The sequence below is a fragment of the Epinephelus moara genome, chromosome 7 (assembly GCF_006386435.1).
Source record: "Epinephelus moara isolate mb chromosome 7, YSFRI_EMoa_1.0, whole genome shotgun sequence".
NCBI classification, from domain to species: domain Eukaryota; kingdom Metazoa; phylum Chordata; class Actinopteri; order Perciformes; family Serranidae; genus Epinephelus; species Epinephelus moara.
Genome location: NC_065512.1, coordinates 15,609,402 through 15,633,797, shown reverse-complemented (window position 1 = coordinate 15,633,797; position 24,396 = coordinate 15,609,402). Strand labels below are relative to the sequence as shown.

The window sequence follows — 24,396 nt, the reverse complement described above, 5'->3', positions numbered from 1 at the left end:
GTGACTATGGAGGCCACTGGAGTACAGTGAACTCACTGTCATGTTCAAGAAACCAGTTTGAGATGATTTGAGCTTTGTGACATGGTGCGTTATCCTGCTGNCCTGGTGTGGTCTTCTGCTGCTGTAGCCCATCTGCTTCAAGGTTGGACGTGTTATTGGTTCAGAGATGGTCTTCTGCAGACCTTGGTTGTAACCAGTTGTTATTTGAGTTACTGTTGCCTTTCTATCTATTCTTACTATCATCTTGAACCAGTCTGACCATTCTCCTCTGACCTCTGGCATCAACAAGGCATTTTGGCTCACTAGATATTTCCTCTTTTTGGGACCATCCTCTGTAAACCCTAGAGATGGTTGTGTGTGAAAATCCCAGTAGATCAGCAGTTTCTGACAGAGCAGTCCGTCTGACACCAACAACCATGCCACGTTTAAAGTCATTTAATCACCTTTCTTCCTCATTCTGATGCTCGGTTTAAACTTCAGCAGGTTGTCTTGACCTTGTCTACATGCCTAAATGCATTGAGTTGCTGCCACGTGATTGGCTGATTAGCTTTTGCATTAACAAGCAGCTGAATAGGTGTACCTAATAAAGTGGCCAGTGCCCCCCTTATGGGCTTCAGTGTGAATATGTACAATATGTGCTTACATACATGTTAATATACTGTACAGCATGCAGGATTTACATTAACAGTGACAGATGATTTGTACAGGAAGGCAAATGTAGACAGAAGACACAGAAGGTGCCCTAATTCGAAAAGGGGGTGTTACTTACCAAGAAAGTCAGGCATGTTGTTATGAAGTTTTCCATGGACAAACCCAACATATATCTACCGTAACTAGTGTTTAACTTATGTTGTGGTGATAACGAGTCTCTCCGTTTAACTTTCACAGTGTCTCCTTAGCGTTTTAAGCCACACACTTTACGTTTTAAAACGTGCTGCTCTTGAACACACCCCTCCTCTGCTCTCTACCAGCGGTAGATTTGATTGGACGGGCTGCTAGCTTAGCTGAGGAACATGGGAGACGACTTGGGTGACGAGTGGTGGGCGCACGAGGGTAAATCAGGTATGTTTCTTGACTTTAGTAACTTTATTTTGTTAAGTGTTTCTTAAACGTATGGTCCGGGAGGTTTTGGTGTACCCTGATCCGTGAGATCTTAACGTTAGCTTGTAGATGTCACAGGAAAAGTCTGTTGCTAACTGTATGCTAACGTTAGCTAGCCGGTGGTGAAGTTGCTGTTAACTTCAGCTACATTCTATGAACCGTTGGTGTCCGTTACCATAGCGACGAGTATAGTGAGCTACCGTGTAGCTTAGCTGGAGTTTGATAGCAGAGGGAAAGCTAGCGTTGTTAGCACGAGTTGTTAGGAGCATAAGGTGTGTAAACACGTGTGTGTGTGTGTGTGTGTGGATCATGACAGTAAATAACTACAGTAAAGTTACTGTTGCTGTAACAGTGTGTCGTGTCATGTCCTGCGCCTTCCTCTGAAGCTTACAGTTAGCTCGTCTCTGTAAGTTACATGACTTTTTGCATTTCTATTTTATCCTCATCTTGATACATCAACAGAGGAAGCTCCCTGCGGCTATCCCTCATATCTCCATGCACCCTGCATACCAATAGAGGGCAGTCCTGTACCTCAAGGATTATTGGCCTGATTGCTTTAGACAGCAGTGTTGATGCGGTGCCCTGCAGAATGATACAAGGGGTATTTTCAGGAGGTATAACAATAAAACGTTAATTTAAAAGATCTCTGTCCCCCACTTTTATGTATTTTTCTTGAGTACCTAGATTTTAAACTTTACTTTATACTTCTTTACTCCACTATATTTCACAGGAAAATGTCCTTTTTATTTCACACTATTTATTTGACTGCTTTAGTTGATTTTTGGGTGGGAATCACCAGAGGATCTACATTACGATATTATCACGATACAATATTATTGCCATTTTAAATATGTTGCGATATGCTGAGTATTGCGATAAAATATATTGTGATATATATCTATTTATTATCTTTTTTCAACTGTAAATTATGTCCCCAAAGGAAAACATCTGTTCATCTCACCCCATTTTTTTTGCAGCAAACTGTATCAAGTGGACTGAAAAAGCACTTGGAATATATCATACCAGTAGGATACCTAAAATTTAATTTGTATTTGTAATAACAATAATTTACATAATAAAAAAACAATACTTGACACTGTGTGACAATTTGATGTTGCCACACAAAAATATCGCAATACTATGCTGTAACGATTTTTTCCCCTACCCTTAGTAACATAAGTAAAGTACGTTAATTAAAATTAGCTCCACCTCCATTAGCTACAACATAAATGGAAATGTCACAGTGATAATATTCAGATTGTACAGTAAATGATATGACAGGGGCCATCTTGCTGCCTAATGAGTACTTTTACTCTTGATACTCTAAGTAGATTTTGTTGCTAATACTTTTATGGAGGTAGAAATTAAAAAGCAGGACTTATACTTGTAATAGAGTATTTTTACTCAAATAAAAAAAATACTTCTTCCACTACTGGCACAAACACACATGCACACTCACCAAGCTCGTTATTTGTGCACTTTTATGCAAGAGGAAAGTGATACAAATTCACACTTTATGGTAAATTAATAGAATATGATACAGCAAACATAATAATATATAATAATGTTATGCAGGCCTGCATTATACTCTGCTTTTCCTCCAGTCTTCAATCAAATTAGGCAAGGCAAGGCAAGTTTATTTGTAGAGCACAATTCATACACAAAGTAATTCAAAGTGCTTTACAGAACAAGAAAATGCATTAAAATCACAATACAAAATAAAAACATAAATAATCATTATAAAATGAACTTTAAAAGAGAAGAGTGCAGATAAGATCCTTTCAGTCATATGCACAGTGAAATAAAGCTGTTTTGAGTCTAGATTTGAACATTGTCAGAGTAGAGGCCTGTCTCACATCTTCAGAAAGACTGTTCCAGATTTTAGCTGCATAAAACTGGAATCCTGATTCCCCATGTTTAGTCCTGACTCTGGGCACCAGCAGGAGGCCGGTCCCTGAGGTCCTCAGAGTCCGAGATGGTTCATATGGCACTAACATGTCAGAGATGTACTTTGGTGCTAGGCCATGGAGAGACTTGTACACAAGCAGAGCTGCTTTAAAGTCTATTCTCTGAGCCACAGGAAGCCAGTGTAGAGACCTGAGTACAGGACTAATGTGCTTGTACTTCCTGGTTCTGGTCAGGACCCGAGCAGCAGCATTCTGGATGTACTGCAGCTGTCTTACGGCCCGTTTGGAGAGGCCAGTGAGCAGGCCGTTACAGTAGTCTAACCTACTAGAGACAAATGCATGGACAAGTCTCTCCAAGTCAGGTTTAGACACTATACCTTTGATTTTGGCAATGTTTTTTAGATGGTAAAAAGCTGCTGCTGTTATTGATTTGATGTGGCTGTTTAAGTTCAAGTCTGAGTCCATTATTAACCCGAGATTTCTAACCTGATTAACTGTTCCCTTTAAGTTTTCAGTTTTTATGATAGTAAGGTAAGGTGGTGTTTGTTGTGTGGGTGACAAAAAAACAAAAACACATTACCTGTTGAAAATATGGTCTACCATCTTGCTTTTTACCTTTACAGATGAGCAGATTGACAGATTTTTCATTGCAGCATGTGGCATCACTTTCTTTACTCATTTGTAACACATCCTTTAAGATAAGGAATCATGTGTTGGCTATTTTTTACTACAGTCAGTACATTTTTGACATGCACTGAAGCAGTTTTTTGACTCTGTGGTGACAAATTCTCGATAGATGTATAGTTTATATTCAAGTGACCATTGAATATAAACTGATCATGTTGCTGCCCAGATGTCTACATTTAAATCGCAGTTCTTTAATGTACTTTGGATATGTTTTATTATGAAAGTGGTATTAAACACGTTGCAGTCGCAGGTCTGTTGGTCATTCTCAGGTCAATGTTTTCTCTGTATTCTCTGAGGTAGATTTAACATTTTTCTGTCCTGTACTGGGAGCTCTGTTGCCTCTTCTATGAGTTAATCCTTTGGTCTTGGGAATCCTTGTTGGGCCGGGCTTCTTCAGCGACCCTAGAGGAATCTGAGAGAAAAGAAGCATAACTATCTCTTAGGAGTTGTTCACCTAATGTTCACTCCTGCAGATTTACTTACATTTTTGTGATTTTTTGTTTGTGTAAAGATGTTGTGGTGTGTGCCTTTTGAAAGTTGAATCTATGGCCACTGGTTTGGTGTGAACACTTCAGCCTCACCATGGTGTAATGAGCTTTGACGGCATGCATTTTTCCCTTTTGTGAGAATCATAAAAAGCATCATCACCATACTTATATAAATCCATGTAATCTTTATATTGAGTGTGCAGCTCTTTGTTTTCCTAAGTTGGCCCCTTTCCCCTGACTGACATCCCATCCTCACTCGCATTTGTATGCGCTGCTTGACAGAAAAGGCTGTGAGGCTGACTGAGAATTGACAGGACAGAAAAGGAGAGTTGAAGTCTGCTGGATAGAGCATGGGACTGACTTTGAAGTCTTAAGAATGAAGAGGAGGTTCGTGAGACGCAGCATGACTTTTATGGCGATGTGTCTTGTGGCTAAATGCTCTCACTAATGACAAAGATTCTCATGAGGCCTCTGTCACGCTACAGTCTGCACTAAACTGTCATCAAATGCATCATCTGGTTTCCACCTTGCCAACCGGTGACGTCACTGTGGTTAATGTTTCTCCGTGTTTGTCATTATATACCTGCTATGCCAGGCCTCTGCCAGCCTCCTCTAGCACAAGAAACCTTATGGTGTCCCCCCAAATACTGACAGCTAGTTTCTTATTTAGATGAGCTCATCACAGCTTTTATTTAAGCTGTTTAACAGCCCATTTATTTCTGCCACACTATGTAACTATATATTTTGTTATGTTTGAAAAGCTCATCTGTTGCTGTGATCGAGGTTTTAGAGTTGATACTAGCCTCCTGTTTATTTAAAGGAATTGGCTGACCTAAATACAGATAATCATGTCAAGTCAGTGTGTTTATAGAGCACATTTAAAAATAACAAATGTTGACCAATGGGCTTAACAAAGACAGAAGATTATTTATGATCGCAGTCAAATAAAAATAGACATTTTAGGAGTATATACGTAAATGAATAAAAGCATGGAATGGATAATTGTGGATAATCTTAAATTATTAATTAATTGGTTCCTGTTGTTTAACTTTTTAAAGGATTGTCCATTATTTTCCATTGTATTTGGCTACCATCTTACCTTTAATATTCTGGATAGGTCTCCTTCCCCTGAATGCCATTTTGTTTTACAACAAGATGGTTGTTAAAATTGGTTTAAGTCTATTGTGTTTGTTTGTATTGGAGTGGGGTTGTATGGGGTACTGACCATGCCTACAGTAGATGTCTGGAGGAGTGGCAGGAGTACTTGGAAGAGACAAGGAAGCTAAGCAATGCACTGCTGTGGACGGGGGCAGCAAAAAAATGCATTTTAGCCACCTAAAAAAATCTGTAACAGTTTAAGTGTACACTATATTAAGGGTATTTTCATTGCTTGACCTTCCTGTCAGATAGCCCAATCCGACAGGGAAGCGGCTTTAGTTCCCAATGTATGCTCTCGTGAAAACCACCAGACTCCATTCACAAAAACAGTTATTTTAGCTGACTGAACACAGGAGCTGCTGGTCAACCGCTACCTCGATTAGTTAGTTAGTTTGTGTTAATGTCTGGCTTCGGTGAATCCTAACTTAACCTTTTAATCACCAAAGTCACACAATAACCCAAACAAAGTAACCTATTGAGGCAACTTTACACCAGAAGGCTCCTGTGTTCAACGATGTTAAATCACAGTTTTTCTCAATGGAGTCTGGCTTTGAAAAGAGCGATATAATGGCTTCATTTCCACATCTGACGGCAAGGTAAAGCAGCGAAAATATTCCCAATATAGCGTACACTTAAACTGATACTGATTTTCTCAGGTGGGTCTTTTTTTTAGGTGGCTAAAATATTCTACCTGTCTACAGCAGTACATTGCTTAGCTTCTGTGGTGGTTTTCCTGCCTGCTTCTTGAAACTGAGGGTGTGCTGACTGACATCTACCGTATGTTATACATTGGCTATTGATAAGTACCTCATACAGCCTCACTTCAAAATATCCAAACTATTCCTTTAAGTGACTATCATACCACTGTCCAGTTTTGACTGTAGTACCCACAGGAAACTGTTAGGAAATCAGGAAATGTTCATAAAGTAAGCAAATCAACACAACCATGAAAGAAACTGTATCATTTTGTCTGCGCTGGGAGGTTTACTTGGCAGGATTTGGCATGTGCTGAATACTCTAACTGCTGTGGCAACATAAGTGGCTAACAAAACAAGACTGACCAGGAATGGCATGCCAGCTGCTGCTCTTTGCTCACATAGTGAAGCATTTTTTGACAGTAAATGAGGAAAAGCTAGTGAAATGTGTTGATGGATATGTGCAAAAGTTGAAAATGGATGTAATTACATCAGGTTTCGTTTTTAAACTTGTTAAGACACTGATAATTACAATTTACTTTTAGTATTTGTGACCAAAAAAGGCAAAGAAAAGGATCTTAATAGTCCACCATAAAACCTGAACAGCCTCACCATCATTAGGTGTTCCGAGTTTTATTGTGTCAGAAAAACATGAGCCGAGTTTTCCAGTGCATATTTGAAGGAGGTTTCACACTCACTTATCCACACACACACACACACGCACACAGTTGTGAGGAATTATGCTGTGGTTCAGATAGTGGGTGACTCAACTTTTGAATCAAACTTAGCAAACACAAAATGTGTCAAATAATCAGATATGTACTGGATGTGTTGCGCTATGCAGAGTGGTGTTAGCCCGGGAGAAATTTTTTTTTTGTCGTTTCTTATTCCAATTGTAACCTAATACATGTGATGATGTCAAGCTCCTCTCAAAAGTATTCAAGCTGAATAAGTAAAATCAACACAAATGCTTTTAATGAACAGAAAGAAACAATAATGAAACAGAAAACTGTAAAAAAGCACATCACACATTTGATTGCGATGATGTCTCACTTAGCTCTCGCACAGACACTACACACACGTCGTACAGTCAATATTTAAAGGGTTGTTTAAGCTTTAAGTCTATGGACACACACACTAGATCAAGTCGGCTTTACAAAGGCTCTAATAGGACAAATACCACAAAGCTTTTATTTGATGATTATGGCAAAATACAACAAACTCTGGGTGCTCGTTAGAGGAAGTGATTCTGTCCATGAATGTGAGTGAAACATGATAATATATGTTCAGAATACATCTTCATCTAATCACAAAGGCCACTTACTGTTATATTAGAGGAATGTGAAGCTGCAGAGGTAGCAGGGGATATAGTGATGCTACTTGTAATCTTGCCAACACCTTTGACATGACAGCCGTTGGCGAGCACTTGAGTCCTTTGCTCATGTCGGACATAGTATGGCCCAGCAGGCTGTGGGATGCTGTGGGTCATACCATTCAGAGACTGGATATAGGGGCTCCCCAGATGGATGTGGATCTTGTTATCCTCCGTGGCGATGATGCTTGGGCTTGAGTCGGTGCTGTTGGACCTCTGATGTTGCCAGCTGTTCTGTCGCTCCGGCGTCTTGCAGAAGACGGTCTGATGCGCGGCGTCTGCTGGCTCTGGAGAGCAGGTCCGGACTGTGACTATCTGAATGGGGGAGCTGTGGTCGGGTGTTGCAGAGCGCGATGAGTTTGGGTTCATCACCTGAGAGATGGGTGTGCTGTCAAGTGGGGAGATGGTGCGGTCAGGGCTTGAAGGTGGGGTTTTGGAATTAACTGCAGACAGAGCTGAGTTCTGGATGATGGTTATTCTCTGTTTAGGTGAGGCCCCGCTTGTTGGGATGACAGCTGTGCTGGTGTAGGATGTAGCTGCGTCTCCAGTGGGGCTGCTGATCTCCAGCATGGCTGTGTTGAGTATATGATGTGGTGTTACTTTGATGTGCAAGGGCTGCCCCGGTGTGTGCGTTAACATCACCTCTCCGTTAACCGTTTGGTGCATATCTACACCATTGGCTGAATGACTGCTGTACTGGCTGACGTTATTATTTGTGCTGTTTAAGCTGTTCAGATTGTTGACAAGAGAGCTCCTCCTGTTTATGACTTCTGCATTGTGGTTTGGATCCTCATCCTCAATTTCTTTATCGAGTTTCTCACTGTAGTCAGGAGGCAGGCTATCTGCTGGCTCAGTCTGAACCTCTTTGGTGGTCTGATGAAGGTCTGAAAAAAGTTGTCTGTTTGCACCAGGTGTGAGATTCTTGATTCGTCTGTGCCTGTCTAGCTCACTACTCAGCTCCTTCATCTCTCTGGCCAGCTCTCTGTTGCTGGCTTCCTGCTGGGTCAGCTTTCTCTGCAGCACGGAGTGATCCGTCTGAACCCTGCAGATGGACTCCTCAGTTCCCATCAGCTTCTGCAGTTTCTCCTTCAGGGCATCCACCTCTCTGCCTAATAGTCTGGACTTAACCTGCTCTTTCTGAAGACGGCATAGGAGAAGGTGCTCCTGGTTGACCTCCTGCTTCTCTGCCTGCTCGTATCTGGAGAGTTCCCTCTTTGCGGCCTCTAGCTCCTCTGTTAGAGCCTGAGTCCTCCTCTGTTCGTCCTTGAACCTCTTTTGTAGGGACTCAAAGTCCTCCTCCACCTTCATCAGCTCTTCCTCCAACACCTCCTTGTCCTGTAGTCTCTTTCGCAGTCCATCTAGCTCTCTTGTCAGTTCTTTTACTTTGTTGTCCTCTGTTTGGCAGTGATGGTTGTTGGGAATAGAGCTGTATGTGTACTTCTCCTCTTTTTCTTTCCTGTTTTCTAAGACTTGCAACCTTTTCTTCATTATGGTTATTTTACTCTGTAGCTCTCCGTTCCTTTCCTCCTCTGTTTTCAGTCTGTCTTGAAGCTCATGTTTTTCCTTTGTTATGCCCTTAATCCTTTCCTCTAAATCTACCTTACACCTCAGTGCCTGCTGCCTCTCCTCTCTCAGTCTCTCTGTCATCGTTGCCAAATTGCTTTGCTCATTTCTTTTGCCTTCCTTCCTGTTGAGTTTTTCCTCAGCCTGTCTGAGCCTCTCAGCCATGGTCTTTCTGTCCTCCACCAAAGCTACAGTCAGTGACCTGAGCTTGGCCAGGTCCTGCCTAATCACCGCCTCACTCTTTTCCAGTTGGCCTTCGTTGGCCTCCAGCTCTCTCACCCTAACTTTCAGAGTGTTGAGCTCACCAGACAGCAACTTGCTCACCTCTTTCTCTCGCTCCAAGCTGCCCTTCAGAATACTGCAGTCCTGTTTGCTCTTACCTAAAGCGTCCTCTAACCTGTCCAATTCACTGATCCTCCCATTGAGTTTATCCACCTCAACTTTTAAGCTACGGCAGTGGCTGGTCTCCCTCGCCAGTCTGCGGTCCAGATCTCGGCACTGTTCCCACATGCGTATCAGCTCCTCATCCTTTCCCTCCATTTCCACGACTCTTCTCCTCAGTACCTCGACCTCTGACAGCAGGCTTGGGGCTGTCATGGTGCTCTGGCTTTGGTGGACAATGGAAACTTGATTATGGTGCAGAGATATGTGCTCCTCCTTCTTTGTGCCGGGGTTAGCGGCACTGACCTCCTGCTTGATGTGGTCAGTGATGGCGGTCAGTTCTTGGATGCGACCCCTCTCCTCCTCCAGCAGGTCACTCAGACACTCTTGCTCCTTTACAACCAGCAGCGCAAAACCCTTCAGCTTGGTCAGCTCGTCCTTTAGAGTTGATATTTCTCTTTCACGTTTCTTCTCCTTTATCTCTTGGTATTCTCTCTCCTTTACAAGCAGCAGCTTGAGTCTGTAGAGAAAAACAAAACAAATTACGCTAATGTCAAACTTATGTCGTGGCCTGGTTTATTGTGTAATTTACTCGTATTTCAGCCTCCAAGGACACTTAATTGTGTTTATAGTTAACCTCTTGGCCACAACTTTTAAACACAATTGATTTCTTAAGTTGTGTATATCCAGCATAAACATTTATTTAAATTTTCGGATGAATTTAAATAACATTTCCTCCCTGCTCAAACTTCTCCAGAAGCTTGTAATAGGCCTACTCTTTTCTGTTTTCTACATCTCTCTGAGTGTCCCTACTTCAAACTCCAAAACATGTAGAGTTCATGTAATTCCATGTTGTTTTGCACGTCTCTCCAGGCAGCATGCGCTCTCTTGGATGTTTAGACTATCGCGGCAGATGGTCCCTTGGCAGGGAGCGTTTGTTAATTAAGAAGTTCCTCTACCCTTGAGTACCCTCGACACTGTACCCAATCACCCTCCTTCTGTGCACCTCCAGTGCTACCCCGTTTCCAGCTAGGAGAGGCAGGAATTCCCCCCTGTTCCATAAGTAATTACAGACGGGCCACATTTACCAAGTGCTGTCACTCCCCGCATTTCCCTAGATGCATACCAGCAATGCAGAAATGCACTTAATGCACACGGTACATTTTATGTCATGTGTTATTGCAACCTTGGCATAGTTGAAAGTGATCTCTCACCAGTCGAAATTTACGCTTCAGAATAAGTCTCGTGTGTGTGTGTGTGTGTGTGTGTGTGTGTGTGTGTGTGTGTGTGTGTGTGTGTGTGTGTGTGTGTGTGTTGCATACTGGAGGTATCCAGAATGCAGACATTCATGTCTACTTGGATTAATAATCAGATCTACATGCTTAGATGCTTGTTTTTTCAATGTAGAAAATGTTCCCAAGGCCTTTTTTCTTTCCCTTTTTAATCATTTGCCAATAAAGTATGTTTTGTGGAAAACTATTGATTTGTGGATAAGATATGTAGCATAGCTGATGTTAAGTGTAAAATATTAGTATGCACATTGTGTTTAAGGGTTTTTTTCCCCAGAGAACAGGGTCTATAAATGTAACATTTAGAGCTTTTGCACTTTTGCTACTGAGGTAAATATCAACAATAGCTATAATATGCATGCATGTGTGGGTGGATGGATTAAATTAACAAAGAGCCGAACGTCCCCGAATGGAATTGATCGCTGGTCTAAAAATTGATGGTATGTTGCTCTAAGACATAGATTAACAGGCTACACTACCTAACGTCAAGATTGGTTTTTAAATGGTCTCACTTTTTGTTGTATTGTCTTGTCAGTAATGCTTCTTTTGGACAGACAAAGAGTCGCAAACAGTTATGACTTCGGAATTAAATTTTCAGTGTAGAAGTTTCAGTGAGACTTAATTCATTGCTTTTAAATGTACTTTTTCAAGTGCACTGTTACTTGTTCTCAACTTGGTTTTGTTCTGTCGGATCTATGCAGAGCTGGACACCACTTACTTTACCCGAAAAGCATCTTGCGGTTAAAAAGCAATTTTTTAAAGTGTCACATGTTTCTAAATGCTTGTTATATCTTCCCCGCTGTTCACAAGACTTGTGACTGTTCCTACCTGTGCTGTGCAGTGCCGTTGGCCTCTGTCCTGTAAAATCCTCGGAGAATAAATCGTCTCTACTTCTTCACCTCTCCCTTTCCCGGAGATCCCAGTGATGTGGACATTCCATCCGGAAAACCAAACATTATGAGAAGTGCTCTGCACACTGAGTCTCACTCGCAGTCAGTGGCGCCCATTACATCATCAGCAAGTCCTTATATGGGACTGTACAGGCTCTACTGCTCAGTGTGTGTGTGTGTGTGTGTGTCTGTGTGTGTGTGTGTGTGTGTGTGTTTTTACTGGAGTTCAGCCCATTCCAGATGAGGTCATTGTGTAGCCATGCCAAAGAGGCTAATGGGAAGGACAGAATGTGTTTGTGTATGTGTGTGAGTGTGCGAAAAAAGCTAAAGCTTTAATCACAATTCAAACGAGAGAGGCTAACACTCAGTTTGCAGGATTAGCCTGAGCAAACATGTTAACCATGCCTGCGTAAGTGCTAGGCCTAACTTGGCATGACATAGGAACTGTAGCTCATGCATACTGTACTCTGTGTGTGTGTGTGTGTGTGTGTGTGTGTGTGGTGTTCCCATGTGTTTTAAGAAGAGAGACATGTTTTGTGAGTTGTAGCTGCCTTGCCTGAGGCCTGATAACCTGACTGTGAGATGACATCATCACTTCATAGGCCCTCAATTACATCCATATGTCTGTCTTTCTCTTTCTCCTCCCCACTCTGCTTCTCTATCTCTTTCTCCTTCTCTTCGTCATTTTGTTCCTCACCCTGCTCTTTCTGCTTTTGGGTAAGAATTGCAGTTTTGTTTTTGTAACTTGCATCTTTACCCTTCTCTTGCCATCATCAATTTCTCCTATATCCCTGTGTTCTATCGTGGCATTACTCAAGTCAAATCTATGTGCTCAGCGGAGCAGAGAGGGATGACAGATTATACTCTCATTATTCTTGCTGCTAGTCTCGTCTGTCACGACAACAATGACAAAAATCATAACGGAAAGATTTATGATGTTTTATCTTGCCAGATGATGGTACCACCAGTGCTGCAGGAGAAAACAAATATATATAGGTCTCTGTGTGACTCATGTTCCCCTCCAGGAGTAGTTACTCGCAGTGTGGCTCCTCGTTCCTAGCTTTCACTGGGAAATATACCCCTGGTGGTATTTCTTTCTGTCAAGCAAACCCGTCTAGTCCCCAATTAAAGGAGAGCTATTTCCCCTGTGTCATGTCGTCACCGCACAAGAATGTCCAAAACAGCTTAAAAGACACACTTAAACTTCACTTTTAGACGTTTATGTTCTCAAGCATTTTCACACCAGGCGTGGAAATTTAGAGATTGCTCAGATATTTAAGGAAAGCACTGAGAGGTTGTGCAACAGCGGCGAACATTTGTGCTGCAGAAAAGACGGTCTATAGTTTATAAATGTGCAAACAATGTCTCCATGGCTGTTGAAAGTTTGTGTCAGCTCCAATTTCAGTCGCTCTGTGCTAACAAAACACATTTTATAGGAGGAAAATAGTTTCTAAGCTTTTAAAACATCAAGATACTGGGCTGGATAGCACTCTACCTGAGGTCTTTAAGAGCTGTGATTTTAATGACATCATCCTGGATATTTGTAACCTTACTCTGCTGATAAACTACAAGCCTGATATGTGGTCTCTCACCAGCATCATCCCAGTGCCTAAAGCTGGAGGTCTTTCAAAACCTGACAACTATTGTGGCATCAGTCTAACATGTATCATTGCAAAGATGTACAACTGCAGATACTAAACCAGATGCACCATTTACCTTCACCTGAGAGAGAACCAAAATGGCTTCAGAGAGGGGAGAGCCACTGCAACCCAGATCTTGGCCTTGAGGAGAATCATCGGGGAGGTGAAAAAGAACAACCTGACAGCAGTCCTGTGTTTTGTCGACTTCAAAAAGGCATTTGACTTGATACACAGATGCGTAATGATGAGGATACTCAAGGCCTGCGGTGTCGTTCCCAACCTAATCTGGGCCATAGGGACCATGTACACGGGTACAAGAGCAAAGGTTGTGACCCCAGATGGCAACGGTGAGCAGTCTGACATCCAGGCAGGGGTGTTGCAAGGAGATACCCTCGCCCCCTTCCTCTTCGTTGTAGTCCTGGACTATGCACTCATGGCGGCCATCAGTGGACACGAGCAGGAACTCGGCCTCATTTGAACACTAAGGTCTAGGCCCTCCTTGCAGTAGTCCTAACAGACCTGGACTAAGTAGAGAGAGAGACTAAGTAGATGACATCAGCCTGCTATCTGAGCACAGGAGCTTTTGACTAGAGTGTAGACAGAGTGTGCCAAGGTTGGTCCTTAGGCGAAATGCCAAGAAAACCGAGGTCGTCCTCCTCTAAGGACATCAAATGGTGCTCTAAAAGAAGTCAATGACTTTAAATACCTCGACTCATGGATCAACTCAACAGAGCAGGACATTAGGAGGGCTGTAGTGTGGAAGGCTCTGAACTGCATGGCCAGTGTGTGGAAGTCCAGCCTCTCCCGACATACCAAGCTCAGCTTCTTCTCTGCAACCGTAGAGCCCATTCTCCTATATGGAGGTGAATGCTGGAGAGGTCCCTGGATAAATGCTACAGCAGAATGCTGTGTGCAGTACTGAACATCAACCAGGGCATCCATGGCATCATCAAGAATCGATACGGAGAGCTGTGTAGGGTGAGCAAGAAAATAGCATCCAGGAGAATGAGACTGGCCGGTCACTGATAGAGATACCAGAAGTTCCCAGCCAGCAAACTAGTGCTGTGGGAGCCAACACATGGACATCGTTCACAAGGACGTCCCATGTCAACATATGTGGATGTCCTAAAGAAAGATGCAGGAGCAGAATGCACTGGCAAACTAGCCAGATGCATGGAGGGTCGAGATGACTGGAGATGCTGATCTAGGGCTCGTCTGAGGATGACTGAATAATGGTGATGATGATGATGATGATGATACTCTGTCATCACTTATCACATTGCTTGACGAGTTTCCACTTCAACACCTTTGTTCTTATAGCAAAGCAGGGCTGCAACTAATGATTATTTTCATTCTTAATTAATCTGTCGATGATTTTCTCAATTGATAATTAGTTGTTTGGTCTGTAAAGAAACTCAAATTTCTTGTTTTGCCCTCCACCCAAAGCTATTCAGTGTACTGTCATAGAGGAGTGAAGAAAATACTCACATTTATGAAGCTAGAATAAGAGAATTTACAAGTTACTAAAACCAATGAATCGACTATCAAATGAGTTTGCAACTAATTTAAAAAAAAATGTTGCAGCTTTATTGCAAAGCACTTTATATATCAGTTTCTCAAGCCACCAATGTAGTGAAATGTTGAGAGTATCTACAGCATTTATCCCAAATCAACTGTGTTGCAGGCTCACATGTGAATTCTTCCCATCAGACACTATGCTGCCTTAATATAGCCCATAGAGTTACTGACCACACCAGTTACACAAGTTAAAGATGTAAGGCCACTATTCTGCTTCTTGTAGGCTTTCTCTTTAATCACTTAATTAATTGATAATTGATAATTGATAACTGTGCTGCCTGTTTCAAAGTTTAGAGATCAATGTGATAACTAATATTTTATTTTGACTTGTTATTGGTTTTGATAACTGGTTTTGTTAATGCTAAGGCTTGGAAGCTCATACAGTGGAAACTGCTTAAAGTGATCAACAGCCTGTATGGATTACAAGTCTTGGGAGAGAATCATTCCTATACAAATACTGTTTAAATATTTTTCTCATAATAATCAAGAAGTCCATCTACAGTGTTTATTTTGGGTGTTAATTTATTTAATCCTTTTATACTTTGCCTTATAATAACACATCTGCTTCAGGTTGGCTACCTGAGACTGGTGCTGCATGACAATGTAAATCATGATGAGAAAAAGAGTCATTTGCACTCAATGAAAAATGCAGTCTCATGACAAACTGCCAAAAACGAGCCAGCAACATGCAGCAGTGAAAGTCCTTAGGGTTGCACTGAGTAGTCTACTTAAACAACAAGAAACAAGGTTAGTGATTAAGACAGAAAATGAATGTGCACAGGGAAGCACCAGTGGTTGAAACCGCCTGATCGTCAGGTGGATTAATAATGCCTGGTCATGTGATGCCCCCTGTAACAGCTGCACTGTATCTTTAAACAGTCAATAAAATTCATCAAATAGCAAAGCTGTCTGTTTCATTACTTAATCTTAATCCAATAAACATACACATGTCAGTTAGATGGCAACCTGCATGAGAAATAAAGAAAAAGAGAGGAAAAATCTGTTAAAGTAATCATGGGCTTGTAATGATCAATTTGATCTGGACAGACGTGATCACTGTAAGAGGTTTCCACTGTAATGTGTTGTTCAAACACTAGGAATTGGTCTCGCTGCTCTTCTCCCTAAGTGCTTGCAAATTGATTATCAGCTATGGGCCCCAGTAGTTGTAGCTGCAGACTAGATAAGGGTACCAATACTAAATCATAGTGCTTGATTATTCTGTCCTGACTCTAAAGAATCTTTCGTAAGGTCTTAGTGAGATAAGATATTTCTGTGGTTGTGGAATGTGAGAGAGAAATGCTCCTCATTCCTCGCAATTCCTTTCCACAGACCAACTCCCAGACCAGAGTTCATGAGGTCCTGTTTTGCTTAGAGGAGGGGTTGGCAATCCGCGGCGCTTGTCCTCAATTACAAGCATGATCCGTTCCCTCAAAGGCACTTCCAAGAAAAGCCTCAAACATTGCCCCTTATATGAGAGGAGCTCTCTCGCTTCTGTTGTCGTAGCTCCTATTTTCATCCAGGGGTGTAATTTGGAGTTATTGAGTTTTTTTAGCTGCTGACTTTTGACATATCCTCTAGCTGTATGAAGCATGATGCTGTACAGGGTCACAGAAAAGGCATATTGAAGATGCATAAAGAAAAGCAGCTGCTCACGCAGCCTATCCTGGCGTTCTTCTCTTCATTCATCAGCAGGTTTAATAAAATTGAGGGATGAATAAACTGACCTCATATGCTTTGTATGGCTAATAAATGGGCCCAACAGCTTGCGATGCGCTGCCAGACGCCTATGGTAATTTATGCACATCTTCTTCTGACACATTATTGGCTGAGCCGGCAGATGGTGGATGTGTTTGAGTGTGAGGGATGGACAGAACAGCTGTCGGTTTCCGCTAAGGCACAGCCAAGTTTACTTGGTTCTTCTCCTTTGAGCAAAATTTATAAAATGTTTCCTTCACCATGTTTAACCAAGCCAGATTGTTTTTTTCACCGTCTGCTTGTTAGCTGTGCTGGTGGTGCAGCTCTAGTGATAGCAATGTCAGTCTGTCCCTCTGTTGGTTGATCGTTCTCCACTTTGGTTCACACTGAAATATCTCAGCAATTACTAAATGGGCAGGTATTAACTTCTGTGCTGACATTAACGGTTTCCAAAAGAGAAAAATCCGACTGAGTTTTCCTCTATTACCACCAGCAGGTAGACATTTTAGTGAAATCTTTGAACCAATATTGGATCATTTTTATTAAAATAATATATTTATTCATTAATGATCCTCAGAGGATGAATTCTAATGATGTTGGTGGTTCACTGCACTTTCCTTTAGCCCTGCATGAGGTCACCATTTGGTTTTGAGTGAAATATCTCAACAACTATTTTATGGATTGCCATGGAATTTAGACATTCATGTTCCCCTCAGGATGAATTGTAATAACTATTGTCATCCCTCTGCCTTTAATCATTGGGTCAAAATCCAAATGTGTCCAATGCTTTGGTTTACGACTAAGCATTTGTGAAACTAATGACATTCCATCAGCCTCCTCAGCTGTACTTTGTGTTTAATGCTAGTTTGCAAATGCTAGTATGCTATCATGCTAAACTAAAATGCTAAACATTATAACTACTTTGCCTGGGCATGTCAGCATGGCCACTGTGAGCATTTAGCCTGCCCATAGATGGTATAATAAAGATGGAAGACATGACAGTTCCCCAAAAGTAAAGCCTCTAACACAGCTGTAGACTCTTAGTCTTTTTAAATATTTTTGAGATCATCTGCCCTCCTTTCCTACATCTGTAGCACTTATTGATGATGTATTGATGAGAAGGCCACATCAATTAGGGAGTGAAAACATGATGTAGTTTAAAAGTGGTTTGCGGGTGCAGGATAAAGTCTATGAAAAGTGTGTGAGTCAGAACTCAAGTGAACAGATGAGAGCACGGATGTCTTTGGTGTGTTGAACATGTGTGTGCGGTTAATGCTGAAATGTTGTCAGCTCGGTGACAGGCCATAGGAAACACACACACACACACACAGTCTTAGAGTGTGTTCTGATAGCTGAGGTTGGAACAACCAGATTGCTGCATTGTGATGTGCAGATGTAATCATCCTTTGACACGCAACCAGGATCATACTATGGCAAAAAGTGATTATATGCCGTGACTGGAATTTACTGTATAGTTCACTGCTAAAACAGGTCATCTGCTGTGCACATGGCACCTTGTGCAGCTACTTTTGTAGGGAAATGAAAAAGGGAGAGAGGGGCACTGATTTTAAGCCGGGCTGAGTGGCTCTCTTGGCTCAGAGCGTACGCTTTGAAAAGAAACGGGGAGGGAGATTGAAAGATAGTTGAAGAGGATTTGGAGTAGGAGTGGAAATTCTTTCAGTTAAATATTTAGGCTACTGCAGTGCGAGATGTAAGAGGATGGAGAGGGAGATGAAAGGGACTGGCTGTATCGCCATGTGCCGTGTGTTGTTTACCTTGTGGATAAATGCAAGCATTGACTCAGCTCAAACCTATTTGTGCCAAGCTCAAAGAAGCTGCAGCACAGTGCGGATCAGAAAGAATGGGAGTATAAACTCTTTTCCAAGTGTGCCTTAGAACAAAAATAAATATGTACAGGCAAGAGAGCATTGCTGTGTGGACTGATTGTGGATGTGCAGAGAGGAGTAGGCCATTTATTGAGTTTTAAGGCATCACAGAAGAACTGCAACTATGGTTTTCATTATCGATTTATCTACTGATTATTTTCCCAATTAATTGAGTAACTGTTTGGTCTATAAAATGTTTGAAAATGGTGACAAATGCCCATCATTACATCTTCTGATTGTTTAATAGCCATAAAGATAGTCAGTTTACTACCAAGAAAGACAAGCCAAGAGCAATATTAGATCATGTTTGGCATTTTTGCTTGACAAAAGAAACTGAAACAACTATTTGATGATCAAAAGTTACATACTAATGTTCTGGCTGTCTACCAATCGATTAGTCTGACTCACTGTATGTGGACTTTGGCTATTAACCTGTCATCGATAGGCTTTTTTTTACTGAGATTCTCCCTCCCTTCTGCTGTCTAACCTCCGACCTAACAACATACATGCTGAAAATTGCAAGTTTTGATGAAAACTTGGATCATGCACTAAGGCAGGCCTTACAAAAATCTACAACGAATACGACAACTTGTAAACGCACCTCGGAAAAGCCTGGACTCCATCTTGCAAGACTCTCATACCCGATGTTGATCCGTTTTACAAAACAATCAGTTGGAGTTGATTTGGCACAAATTTTACCCTGGCAGGTAAAGTGAGATTGACGTCACCAATGTACGGATCTACTCCACTTTACACAAACCTCTGTAATATTGTCCTAATAATGCTCTGCAAGAGTCACACACAGCTAGACTATAGTCTGTGGTTTTAACGGGTCCAATGAGCTCCTCCAGAGCTAAAGTATAACCATGCTTAACCTGTCGGGCACCGATTATCAAATTACGTTTGTCTTTTAAGAAGTTGTCGGTCAACAAAAGTCTATTACTGTTTTTTGCGCGGAGAATTAGCCATTTTAATGACAGTGCTCGCCTCCCTGTGTGCAAATGTTCCACCAAAATAAGTTCCGCCTTTACACTTTTTGCAAGGGCACTGTCACTGCATTCTGGGTTTACCGCTGCCTGGAACGATTATGTTTGGTTCGAAGAACTACAAACAACCTAGAGCGTTTTTGAATGATAATGTGCTTCCAGGCCTCTCTGTAGCGCTGACACTGCACTGTGAAGATAGGTCTGGCTCTGCAAGACTGCTAACCGATATATTGTCTAATTATGTAAGCTCTAGATAAATGGCCACCAAAAGGAAGATGGGAAATGTAAAAGTTGAGAAACATGAAATTATTTTGGTTGGAGAAGAACCCAAAACCCGCTGGAATACCCCACAGCCCGAGCTAACACTGCAACTTCAAATTATGTGTTAAGTTCAAGTGTGATGTTTTCGGCGCAAGTTCTTAAAAGGAATTCATAAAGGAGGGCGGGCAGGAGATGAAAAATCCTCTGTGTTCAAACAGTCAGGAATGTATGAGCCACACAGGGTTCAAACTGCACCACAGACATGCTGTCTACTCATGTATTAATCATCATTAGGCAAAGATGAACCACAAAGCCTTTATGTGTGCATGTTTAGGGTTTCCACATTGTATTTGACTAGGCAGAATTCTAGTAAATTTAATCACTCTACTGGCATGGCTATTTTTGGTCTTTAATTGCGTGTCTGTGCCTGCAGTGGATCAGTAAACGTTTGCACTTTGGCACACAGATGCAGACAACTAGTCTCCTCCCAAGGCTGCGAGCCCAGTGCGGGTCCAGTCTCTACGCAGCTAGATTACAGAGTGGACTCGGATGGTACATGAGCCGAGACAACCCGGGACTTCAACACAACAGCCCCGTTGTGGGCCTCAAATTGCATAGGAGAACCAGTGACCACCTTCTTGCCTAGACCTAGCTGTACCCGTAGGCCACATCTAAATATGCTCTCTATTTCTGAAGGGAATCTTTCTGCCCACAAGTAAACCATCAGGCCATTTGCTCGGTTTAGAAGAAGGCTTTATTCTGTGCTGTGCGGTATTGTTGAATTGGGCAGGAGGGTGCCAATTTAGACTGTACATGTAATTGCATGTGAGTGCATGTTTATGTGTTTACAAGGGAGAGTGAACAGAGCCAGGCTGGCCGCAAGGTCCAACCAAGTCCAGGATGTAATGGACTGTGTCTGAGTGGAGTAACTCTAAGTACAGTCTTGAGGTCACATACACTGGGGGTGGTAGAAATGCAGCAGCCAGCAGTGCCTTTGCTCTCTCACTCAGCCATGAAGAGCATTACAGACCAACATAGACTAAAAGAATCTAAGCCTGCACAAGTGTACATCACAGAGCTCAGATCTGGCTTGTTCCAGTGCGCTGAAATACTTTAATCCCTTAGCCTCTTCTACGCTAGCTGTAAATCCTCATCTCTTTTACACTCTGATTCTGAAAGGCGTGGATGTTTCTACAAGTCTTGCTTCAAGGCAGGATAGCGATTTAGTGGGAAATGGAAAATATCAGTGTTGTCTTTGCTTATACAATCATCTGAACCTCTCGGGTTTGGTGCACCAACCTCTCTCTGTCCTCCTCCAGTAGAGTGGTAAGGCAGTGACTCTTGTGGATAAAAGCCCCGTGGCTGCTCTCCTGCTCCTGAAGCCTGTGCAGGGCGCTGCTGTGAGAGCGGGACACCTCCAGGAGCTGCTGCTGCATCCGTTCAAATGAGCGCTTCTGGGACTCCACCAAGTGGTTGAGCTGAGGGAAAAGGGGAAAACAACACAGGGGGCTGTAAAGAGAGATTAACTGATTAATCAATTAATCCAGTAGTTGTCAACTATTAAATGAATCACCATCTACTCTGATAATCAATTCATCAGTTTGAGCTATTTTTTAAGAAAGGAAAAAGTCAATATTTTCTGGTTCAATGCTAATTTAGTTTTTTCCATAGAGCTGTGTGTGGCATATTGCTTTGCTCAGCACCTCCTTGCCCTGCTCTCTTTCTCTCTGTTTATCATGACACTACTGCAGCAGGAGTGTGAGCTCCACACTTGGGACCTTGAGAGTTCACCTGCTCAGCACACACACAAAGTGACAGGGCTAAATGTTAGCATCAAACGGCTAATGTCATTCAAATGGTCTGACAATAGAGTCAAGCCATTTTGGTGTTGGTGTGATTTTCTTGGGACCGTTTAACGGCTCGGCCTTGGATGTTAGTTGCTGACGCTCTATTAGCTTGTACTAGCTAGGCAGATGTCGAACTAACTGTTTACTGATTCTTTCCACCAGTGAAGAGAAATAGTCTCCAATGAGGGGGTATCATCTCTCATATAGGTGTCCACCTCTGCCTCTGGGTCATAAACTTTTTGGGGGTGCTCTAGTTGTCTGCAGGAGCAACATAATGGCATAGCTTTGGTGGTGGCGTAGGACTCCAGCCTGGGTAGCAGCAGACGCCACTGTCTTATCATCTCCCCCTGTAGCACCAGTATAATATATTTAATTTATCTACTGTTTAACTGATCATATTAAAATGTCAAAATTCTTACTGTCAGTTAACGCTTAATTAATAACATCCCTAGGTTTGGTCAAAGCAAAACATTTAGGATAGTCAATTTCACCATTTTCTGTCATTTTATAGACCAAAAAACTAATCAGTTAAATAACAAAATATTTCACAGATTAATCGACAATGAAAATAATCATTGGTTGTAGCCCTAGTTATCAGTGTGAGGATTTTGGCATGTAAAGCTCTTAAAATATTTAGTGGCATCTAGTGGTGAGGATTGCAGATTACAACCAGCTGAAACTTCTCCCGGTTAGAATTCCTTCAGTGTTCATTGTTCAGGAGGTTTTTACTGGGAGCCGAATTATCCGCAGAGGTCTCTTTCTTTAAAAAAAAAAATATTAAAAAAAAAGAACAGGGTGATTTAAACTGGTAAAAACACAGAATAAAGTAGTTTCACATTACGAAATCAGTGTTTTTCTGACGCTGATTGACACAGAGGGGCTGCTAAGTGCAGTGACTAATGCAAAACTGTGAATGGCCCTGTCTAGAGCCAGTGTTTGGTTTGTCCATTCTGGGCTCCTGTAGAAGCATGGTGGTGCATAGGGAGCAGGCTCTGTAGATAAGGACCTGGGGCCTCATTTATAAAGCTTGCTTACGCACAAAACGGGGCTTGAAAGTGGCGTACGCCACTTACCATGCAAAGGTTGTGATTTATAAAAATAAACTTGGCGGGAGAATATGCGTACCTGTAAGCAAACTCTGAGTCATGCGTGCGCACATTTTGGAGACACTGGGAAGTGGCGACGCAGACGGCGAGGTGGAGAAGTGGAGTCAGATTTTTATTGATGTCTCACACAAATTTAATGTCACGCTATATCCACCTTAGATCCACGTTATCATTGAAATTAAATCCAGCAGCTTTATTTTGCGCTTGGAGTGAGTGATAATTGTTTCATAAAAACGTTGTAAAAGCGCGACTGCATGTAATATATTTATTTATTTAGCTAAATATTTCCAGTGCATTTATCATGTCTCGAAATACAGCCATTAAGCACAATCGTTACACTCATTTCATCGGCCCTACTTAGACATGTGCTGTTCATGATAAAACCGGCATGAAGAAACGTGTTCGCCTATTACACTTTCATCTTTGAATTGTATTTCAAATTACACGTTGTATTTTGGGACAGGGATACCACTGGTTCATGCTGTAATTCAGGTCGGGTGTCTGATCAGACTAATTGCCATAAACATATAAATACTGCGGTGACCCTCGTGCGTAATTGCACAAGATGGCACCGGCACATACTCCTTTTTGCCTCCACCTTTAATAAATGTGATTCTTTATGTCGCACATCAATGTCAAACATCAGATTATTTTTTGGCGCACACCATTTTCAGCTTTTGGGCGCACGTCAACTTTTAGTATGAATCCTAAGCGCTCTTTTATAAATGAGGCCCCTGCTCCCTATGTAGATATTAACGACTCACTCTAAGGTAATGAAAACATAACCATTTTTTTTTTTCAGGTGATTATACACTAAAGACAACTTCCTGTCTTATTTTTCACATCTGCCAAAATATCCTCCTAAATCCTACACACTGAACCTTTAATTTTCAAGAATCTTTTCACCCAAATTGTTTTTTATGAATGTTTGAGATTTAAGAAACGTTTTCATTAGAAACGTATTCTCATAAAGAAATAACACTGTAAGAAATAAGTGGAAAAAAACTTAAATTGACAGAGTTATAGTCATTGCAGAAGAATAGATTCAGCGCATGTAACACCTGTAGTGCAAAATAACAAATTTGTGCAATGATGTGGCAGCAAGAGATGTTCTTTTGTCAGACAGTAATGCATTCCCCTCATTAAATTTGATCACCAGCTCCATATGGTGTCTAGTCTCTTGCTATTGGCTGTTGGTACCTCAGCAATTGGTTTTTTGTTCACATCCTGCTGGTGGTCCTGCTGGGCCCGGAGGGAGTCTCTCTGCAGGGCACGGAGCACCTTCTCCGGTCTGCTGAAACCATATTGGGCCCCCAGTAGAGCTGAGTCTGTCTGCTCCGATTTCAACACAGTGATTACCTCATCTCTGGCCTGGTGTGACAGACATTGCAGTTGAGTGCTGGGTTTAATTTAGATGTCTTATGACAGTGACACTCAATATTTTTGTGCTAGCGATGCACCAATTGCATAATTCTGGGCCGTTACCAATGTTTTAAATATCTATGTGGCCGACAGCCGATACTGATGCTGATGTCTTTTGAATAAGCACAAATTCTATCATACAACTTCATGAAACAACCTTTGAAATAACAGTCTTTCACTAAAAAAAACATACAACAAACATTTTAGCCTTTTACCATATATAATATCATAATTCCCTCTCTAATATGTATTTTATATATATTTAATTGCGTCAACACATCAACAAATTTCTTCTTTATACATCTGTATTTATTCCAGTTTCTCACCCAAAACAAAATTTTACAAGATTACATTTGAACACATCATGACAACATTATGATTTACCTTTGCCTAATACTCATTGTTACCAAAAAGAGCTTGAACGCATCATAATGTAACTCAGTG

The 24,396-nt window shown here is 41.7% G+C and overlaps 2 protein-coding genes across 5 annotated transcripts in view; one reads left to right on the top strand and one right to left on the bottom strand.

Annotated features, from left to right (window-relative positions):
- The first annotated feature begins 966 nt into the window (after nt 1-966).
- The window catches only part of cmss1 (cms1 ribosomal small subunit homolog), a 46,450-nt gene continuing 23,020 nt past the window's right edge, over nt 967-24,396 (top strand). For both annotated transcript variants that reach the window (XM_050048594.1, XM_050048593.1), the window contains exon 1: nt 967-1,062. In XM_050048594.1, coding sequence (XP_049904551.1) covers nt 1,014-1,062 — 49 coding nt within the window. In that variant the 5' untranslated portion in view covers nt 967-1,013. The remainder of the gene's footprint in view (nt 1,063-24,396) is intronic.
- Nucleotides 2,722-24,396, bottom strand: part of LOC126392875 (filamin A-interacting protein 1-like) — a 52,301-nt gene continuing 30,626 nt past the window's right edge. For all 3 annotated transcript variants that reach the window (XM_050048575.1, XM_050048576.1, XM_050048577.1), the window contains exons 3-6: nt 23,731-23,901; nt 20,877-21,055; nt 7,361-9,872; nt 2,722-4,107 (exon numbers count right to left, since the gene is read on the bottom strand). In XM_050048575.1, coding sequence (XP_049904532.1) covers nt 3,961-4,107; nt 7,361-9,872; nt 20,877-21,055; nt 23,731-23,901 — 3,009 coding nt within the window. In that variant the 3' untranslated portion in view covers nt 2,722-3,960. The remainder of the gene's footprint in view (nt 4,108-7,360; nt 9,873-20,876; nt 21,056-23,730; nt 23,902-24,396) is intronic.